Source organism: Venustampulla echinocandica, assembly GCF_003357145.1.
Source record: "Venustampulla echinocandica strain BP 5553 chromosome Unknown scaffold_11, whole genome shotgun sequence".
NCBI classification, from domain to species: domain Eukaryota; kingdom Fungi; phylum Ascomycota; class Leotiomycetes; order Helotiales; family Pleuroascaceae; genus Venustampulla; species Venustampulla echinocandica.
The window spans coordinates 145,801-154,100 of NW_022474216.1; the positions used below are offsets into that span (position 1 = coordinate 145,801).

Sequence of the window (8,300 nt, forward strand, 5' to 3'; positions counted from 1 at the left end):
TCGTGCATCGCAATCTACCACCAGCTCCACCAGTTCCACATCCACTCTCCTCTAGCTACTCTACGAAGTACTCTACTCTCTTTGCTACAACTACTTCCTCGCTCTACCCACATATCCACCGCTACCTCCACCTCCACCTCCGCCTCCACATCGCCAGTCGTCCAAGATCCCGCCCGCGCGTGCTGCCAACCTCCAGCCTCCACCTCCACCTCCGCCCTCTTGGCTGCGATAACAAACACACGACATCACCGCGCGATTGTCATTGTCCTGGCCATTGCGATTGTCCTTGTGTTTGTCCTTGTGCTTGCGGACCAATGCGACAATCAATGCAGCAGTCCTCTCGCCCTATGCAGTCGTCACTTTCGCCTTCACGTTCAGCATAGGAAGGACGGACGACCCTCCGACCTCGTCGATCTCTGCGCATATCGCCATTCGACCCTCGCGCAACCATCGAGGCTGGAAAAGCCCCTCGTCTTGAGGACGCGGGCGCCCCTCGCGATCACGATCATTTCGAGACGGCCGTATTGTCATTGGCCATCTCGCCATGTTGCGACCGGCCACTCCTCTGACGGTCCTGCTCTCCGCAGCCTTCGTTCTTCTGTTGCTCTCAGTGCTCTCCACGCCCGTCATCAAGCAGATCCCACTGGCCTCCTTCGATGGCGTGTCGTTTGGCGTGTTTGGATTCTGCAAAGATGGCGAACCGTGCAGCAAGATAGAGATTGGATACAATTTCGGTACGTGGATATCTGCAGATACGACCGAGAAGCACACATGTCTCTGTCCTTTGTATTCAGATGATATGCATCCTCTCATAGCCATGGCCTCTGCACGCGCATCTAATGCTGAATATGCTAATGATGATTATAGCAACTGTGTACGGCGACTCCAAATCCTCCTCCTCTTTCGATCTGGCGACCTCCACAAGGACGACTCTCTCCGCAATCTTGATTGTCCACCCTATCGCCGCACTCTTCACCCTCATCATGCTCATCCTCGCCGCCTCGGCCCATTTCCACTCGCCCTCGCACTCCCCCCGTTATCTCCTCGGCCTCTTCATTCTGAGCATCCTAACTTTGATTCTGGCCCTCCTCTCATTCTTGATAGATGTTCTGCTGTTTGTCCCTCACATGGCCTGGGGATCATACCTCGTCTTAGCGGCCACAGTTCTCATCGCAGCAAGCGGGATTGTTTCATGCGCAATGCGCCGGACCTTGGTCAACCGAAAAGCTCGGAAGCGCCGCATTGCAGAGAACGCAGAGATGAACGGAGAAAACTTCTACAACCGTGAAGGCCGCCCCAATCCACTCACGCCCAATACAGGAGATGCCACCCTGGTAAACGGCGGTCCTGGGGTGGACAAGCTCCCTACTTTTGCTACATTCGAGACGGCCAAAAAGGACCCTGACCGATCCAGCGACGAGCGGGTGCCTTTAACGACGAGATCTCCGACCGAGGGCCCCTCGCCTACAAATATGCCTGGTGCTCCTGGAATTGGGATGAACGACAGGTATGGTTCCCCAGTCATGACTAGGACTCCGCCGCCCCGACCACCAAGAGACCAATATGGAAACGCAATGCCTTTAGGAGCACAGGGAGGTCGGAGTCGAGATCCTTCTTTAAATCGCCAATATTCAGATCCTGCTATGCGCGGTAGAGGAATGCCTCCAGCAGGCTATAGAGGTAGAGGGGGCTATCCTCCAAATGGACGAGGTGGTTATGGCTCGCAGCGAGGCGGTTATGGGGCCCCGCGAGGTGCTTATGGGCCGCCCCGGGGGGGTTATGGAGGACCTCCAAGAGGTGGGAGAGGCGGACCCCCACCAGGATACGGCCCGCCCCAGGATGGACGTGGCTACGATAGGGGGCCGTCACCCGGCAACTACAACAGGGGACCAGCCCCCACCCAAGGCGCAGGATATGGCGGAAATGTCTACTCTGTTCCACCTCCAACCGGGGATTATGCTGCGTATAACCCGGAAGATAATAGGGGTAGTCTTCCCCGTGCAGAATCGCCTCCTCCGCTTCCAGGCTTTACTGATGGACCTGTTGGACAAGCAGTAGAAATGGATGCCACAACAGGCAGTCCTTCTCACGCACCTCAAGGATATGGGCAATTTGACCCAATACGCGAGAGTGACGGGGATGTTGCAGGAATGGTTGGGCTTCAACGACAGAAGATGCAGCGAGAGACAGTCGTAAGTGAGAGTAGCAGATATAGCACAGAGGAGTGAGTTGTTTCCATCACGTGAAGGTTCTGCATACTGACCTTTGTAGTTATGTGCCACCGCGCCAGGCATGGGGCGCCGGAGCAGCAGGCAGATCTTCTCCCTTGAATTCGACACCTCAAGCCGCTGAGACTCAGAATTCAAATGCCGTCGCCCAACGGCGGGAAAGTGCGGATAACTACTATGAAGACGTTGAACCCCGTTTCTCTGACCAGCCAGGACCATCATCGTTGGTTCCTGCGGCTCTGGCTCCAGGCTACCCCCCCAACGGCAACTCGCGAGGCAATCTGCAGCCGATCAGTAATCCGGATGCGAACTACTCATATGAGGACGTACAATCAGGTTCCCGGAGCCCTGCAGAGTCCGACCGGTCAAACTTCACCTCCATATCCGAAAGGGGGATTAATCCAAGGTGGAACCCAGGAGCGGGCAACGCGCCCCCTATGCCAAACCGCCGTCCTGTAAATCCTCCCCAGCAACAACAAGATCTTCTTCTGGCTTCGAATCCCGACTTTATGTTACCAGGTGGCCGTGGCGGACAAGGCGGTAGAGGGAGAGCGCCTGGCCAATTCTAAGACAGGCGTCCTGCCAAGCAGCAGGTATCACGCAATCGGACGAGAATTAGCCATCCTTTTATTTTGCACACATCCGCTGCAGACTGGACACCAAAAGGACTTTCTATCATTCTATCAAAACACGCCTTTACTTTCTTGCCTACCGCCGGGCCGGCGGCAGCAGCACGCTCAATGTGCTTGATAACCAGCATCCGAAAATACACTCTCCGGGATCTCCTTGTACTTCTTCCTTTGTCGATATAGATTTTATAGTGACGGTTAGCCTCGCAGTCAGGCGTTCCGGATCACCCCCGCTCCTGCTCCTACCCGAGGCACCACCTCCGCATGGTGCATTCTCTTCCTAACACTGGAAGGCCGTTTTTCTTTCTTTCTAAAGTGCTTTCTTTATAGGTGGTATTGTACATATGTGGGAACTTGAGGAAGCAAAACACCCACACACATCTTTGTTGGTTGTGAACAAATGGATGAGATTAACCGCTTACCACACTCATGGGTGGGCTGTGGCTATCGCCAACAAAGATGGTATGCCTCATACCTTATGTTCTTTGCTCGCGTAGCCGGTCTTGCTTGCCTTTGGGATGGATGGGGTCACCATCAGGGTGTTAGGCGTGGTGTCTTTTGAGGATGGGTGGGATGGGTTATACGAAGTAAGCATGCGTGCGTATGGGGTACATGGTGAAGATGAGAGTGGCATGTCGTGGAATTATGCCAATGAATGGGTGGGTTGATGTGGTGTGATGTGGTCCCATGGCCAATATCTATGTACAGATAGACACATAAGGTACCTAAATAGTCCCTTTGAGGACTGGACATAGCTCCAATTAAGGCATTGCAGATCGTCCTCCTCTGCTACATGACTATGCCCCAATTCCCTTTCCGTTTCAGAGGCGGTAAATTCTATGGATATAACCAAGCCACTAGACGAGATCCTTGATTTGGAGCCATAAGTCTCAACGTTATACTTTGTACACCCTCTATAATCGGTCGGTAATCGGGTCTAGATTGAAGATATGCCAACGTTTCCAATGGCTGCATGTCAAATGGTTTTAAGTTGCCTATTAATTGCTTTTGGCTACCGGTTTTCCCCACACAAGCGCGGGCGGGCGGGAGGGCGGAAAAAGGCTCCACCCGTCGGCGGGCTGGCCAATAGGCAATGGGAAGGATGGTTGTGGTTGGTACCGAGGACATAAGGTACTACGTACAGTACATGTACATGTACTGTACTTCGTAGTTGATATGTAATAATGATAATATAAATCAACTAGCTGGTATGCGGAACCGAGAGCTGCAAAGATATGCAAGGTATATAAAGATATGCTACGGCGTACAAGCACACGCAGCACTGTAGTACTACAGTACGTGCTAGACCACTAGCCCCTCGTACCACGGGCAGAAACTGAAACGAGGAAATGTCCGATGCCACCCCCCGGTGCAGGCTGGCGATTGGCTGCGCAATGCGTCTAGAAGGGCAGAAGGACTGGAAGGGGGATGGCGAATGTGTTAGATTAGCAGAGTGGAGGAGACTCAGGAGAGTGGACTCCGTGGAGGGTGGAGGGTGGAGAGTGGAGAGTGGAAGGAGAGTGGAGGAGAGAAGACATCTGGGGACAGGAGACAGGAGACAGGAGGGACAGGAGACTGGTGACAGGAGACTGGCGACTCGCTGCAGCCCCTGAAGACGTGCAGCTAGATTTAAGCTGGCTGGGCGGAGGAGCTGAGCGTTGCATTGCGCTGGCCCAGCACAAGGGCAGCACTACTACTAGCTGTACTAGGTACGAAAGCACTCTTACGCGGTAAAGATTATTATTCACTGCTGGCTGTGTTCGCGCGCGTCCTACAGTATCCTGTCCCATCCTAATCCTAATCCTAATCCTATGCTATCCTATGATCTATGCTATACAATTCTTTCAACTCTCCCCCCCTTTCATACCGCGTCCTGAGGACTCTCACCTTCGTCATTCACTTCCTGGCATAGCTATCGCCATCATCGCATAGCGACCTACGGCATAGCCCGCGCTGTTCTCTTCCGGCTCCTGGTGACTACCCCGTGGCATATTCTCTCGCGCCTTCACCTTCGACTTCTCCTTCGACTCCCAACAGGCCGATCTTCCCTTGATCTCCTGAGGAGCCGACGTCAATTCTGTTTCTCAACTCCAGCTGAATAGCTAGCATCCTCCGTTCGATCCCATCCCGATCTACGCCGTTTCTAGCATACTGCCCGCGAGCAATCAATCTCGCGCTGCACCTTGACAACGAGCACCTTATTTATAACTGCTCGTTATTCTCCCAGAACCGTACGATTCACCTTCACGTTCTTTTACCCCAGAGTTTCAACAGTCGGGCCACCCAGTGCATCGCAGCGACACCCATTCCTCTAGATTGAGATTGGAAACTGCCTGACGAAAACGAAAACGAAAACACGCCTGTGGCCACCCGCGTTGCTCGACATCAAACCACGACCAGCTTCGCGTCGCAAATTCGATCCAGAGCTTCTTCCTCGTCGAGCATTGTGCGACGTCCAATAAGCAACCTAGATACGAAGTACCTCGCAACACAAACACGCCATGGTGTCGGCCTCGCAACGACCGCGCACTCCAAGCGCCAGTGCATCGCCATCGCCAACGACCAAGGTGCCCCCCATCCCAGAAACCGGAAAAGCACACCCTGCCCGTCGTTCCAGTCTCGGACTCCTCTTACGTCGGACCAAATCGGGCGAGTTTAAGGGGAGCAAGAAGCAACAGGCGCTCGCAGCGCGAGAGGCAGAGCTTCAGCGGCAACGAGAGGCGGCGGCGGTCCCCAAGAGCCCACCGCGCCTCCCGGATATCTATAATCCTGCCCCGATTCAATCCTTCGGCGGCGGCGACGACCGTCCTGATTCCGTTGCTATCATATCTGGGAACGTGGGCGCAAACCAAGGCCGCGCATCCATGGAGCCAGGCCGCGGCTATTCCAGCAATGTGCCTATCCCCCCGATTCCGTCAGGTGGAGGTCGCAATGGCGATTGGGTAGATCCATATGCTCGCACGGAGAGCATGACCCATCGTGGCCGATACAGCTATGCCAGCAGTGCTGTGAGCACCATCAACAGCCCGCGGAGGGTTAGGAGACGGAAAGACCCGACGCCGTTCAAGTACGCATACTCCCCTGATATTTGAGCCCCCTAAACTTGGAAGTAGGCTCGCTGACCTGTTCTAGTATCCTCATTATCGGAGCCCGCTCATCCGGCAAGACGTCCTTCCTTAACTTCCTCAAGACCTCGCTCGCCCTGCCGCCAAAGAAGAGAGGCACCCGACCTCACGACGATGACGTATTCGCGCCCCAAGCCTCGGAGTCCGGGACCTTCAGCTCTCAATATTTAGAGACCGAGATCGATGGTGAGCGGATTGGCCTGACACTGTGGGACTCGGAGGGCCTGGAGAAGAATGTCGTTGACCTTCAACTGCGGGAGATGTCCTCGTTCCTTGAGAGCAAGTTCGAAGAGACCTTCACCGAGGAGATGAAGGTTGTGCGAGCCCCAGGCGTCCAAGACACACATATCCATTGTGCGTTCCTCATCCTTGATCCCACACGCCTCGACCGCAATATCGCTGCTGCGAGGGAGATTTCATCGAATGGGAACGGCACCAACGGTAAATACGCAGCCGCTGGAGGTCTCGACGAAGGCCTAGATCTGCAGGTTCTGCGCACATTGCAGGGCAAGACGACTGTGGTGCCGGTGATTTCCAAAGCCGACACGATCACTACTACCCACATGGCGTTCCTCAAGAAGACTGTCTGGGATAGTCTCCGCAAGGCGAATCTCGACCCCTTAGAGGCCCTGGGACTGGACGACTTCGAAGCAGATAGTCAGACCAATTCCAATCGCATCGACGAAGGCAATGAAGACGAAGATTCCACCCCCTCGGACGTCGAGGATAAGCAACCCGAACCCGAACCTGCGAGTTCCTCCTCCCCCGACTCAAAACGCCAATCCACCGGCTCAGTGCGCCGACACGCCGAATCCCCCGATTCTGGAGAAATCCCATACTTCCCCCTGTCAATCATTAGTCCCGATATTTACGAGCCCGGTGTCATCGGCCGCAAATTCCCTTGGGGTTTTGCAGATCCTATGAACGCAGAGCATTGCGATTTCCTGCGACTGAAGGACGCAGTGTTTAGTGAGTGGCGGGGGGAGTTGAGGGAGGCAAGTAGGGAGCTTTGGTACGAGGGATGGAGGACTAGCAGGCTTAAACATCGGGATGTTGGCGGCAGGAGATGAGTTGATCCTTTGCGTACTGTCTCACATAACTGTATTTCGGAGGGAGGAGGAACGTTTGGCATACTGCGCGAGGAGGAGTTGCCTACCAAAATTTCGGCCGAGGTGTCTTACGTTTTTTATTTCCTTTGTCGAAGATGCAGCATACCCCCTTTTTTTTCACCCCCCCATTACTTCATTGTCGCTTTCTACTGCTCCTGGACGAACTAAATGCTCCGGCGTTCATATCATCAAGCTAGCGCGCGCTGCCACAGGTCGCCTTGAGAGGTGCGACGGCGGGCATTATGTTTTTCTAGATTATTCAGAATGAGAAATACAGCTTGCGGGCTTATTTAGCGCTGGTTCGCGCGTGTATGTACATCCCTTGTTTCCACTACAAACTACCAAAAGGTCTTTCATTTTTGACGCGAAGAGGTTGCAATTGAGATAACACTTTTCTTTTTTCTTAACACAAGTATGAATACCCGGGAGGGCGGCAAATAACTCTCCGCCAATTATTGCGTGCTTGTGCTGTGTGAAACCTGGTTATGGATGATAGGTATGTATGTACCTACCTACCTAGGTAGCCAACGTTGGCTACGGCTTTTATAGCAACCCATCTTTGCTGAAACCGTTCCGAAAGGCACACTGTTAGCTGCCGACTTCAATGCTTGCACCCATCTTTTCATGCCCAGGGTAGCTTAAGTTTATTGTCTAGCGCCTGTGTTGATCCATAACTAGCAAGCCCATGAACTAACAGCTATCTAATGCCATGTAGGAACTCCTTGAGCTTTGACGTAGTGATTCGGATGCCCATGACAACCATTGCATTAGGAATAGATCTGTGATGCTTGAGCTAGGGAAGAAGTAGAATCCCCCCAACACCTGGTGTCCGATGAGTCAGACAATTGGCGTCTCTCTGGTTCATTGTGAACGACGTAATTGCCCCTCATGCCACTTCTGGCTGTAGATTAATATAAGGTATTATGATTCTATAGACATATTAGACGCCGAAGTATATCCGGAATCATACGCGATTTAACGCCTGAGGCGCCAGTATAGATGTCCGTGCGCACACATATTTGCGTCTTCTTCTTTCTCTCCTGTCTTTGCACTCAACCGCTGTGCCCTAGGAACGGTCTCTCCATGCACTATGTATTGGCTTCGCCCAAGTACCGCAGATTCTTGATGATAGAAGTGTTGCAAGATGGTAGCTAACCAAAAGGGATTGCTGTGCAGTTGTGCCAGTGTGCCAATTTGCCAGATTCCCCC

At 53.4% G+C, this 8,300-nt stretch overlaps 2 protein-coding genes across 2 annotated transcripts; both read left to right on the forward strand.

Annotated features, from left to right (window-relative positions):
- Positions 1-544: 544 nt before the first annotated feature.
- BP5553_09576 (uncharacterized protein) lies at positions 545-2,797 on the forward strand (the record flags this gene model as incomplete). Its single annotated transcript, XM_032018199.1, has 3 exons — positions 545-734; positions 868-2,224; positions 2,272-2,797. 3 exons carry the CDS (start codon positions 545-547, stop codon positions 2,795-2,797), a joined length of 2,073 nt encoding a protein of 690 aa, XP_031865498.1.
- A 2,561-nt stretch (positions 2,798-5,358) lies between these two features.
- On the forward strand, positions 5,359-7,052 carry BP5553_09577 (Uncharacterized protein; the record flags this gene model as incomplete). Its single annotated transcript, XM_032018200.1, has 2 exons — positions 5,359-5,924; positions 5,990-7,052. The coding sequence occupies 2 exons, from the start codon at positions 5,359-5,361 to the stop codon at positions 7,050-7,052; spliced, it is 1,629 nt and encodes a 542-aa protein (XP_031865499.1).
- Positions 7,053-8,300: the final 1,248 nt, after the last annotated feature.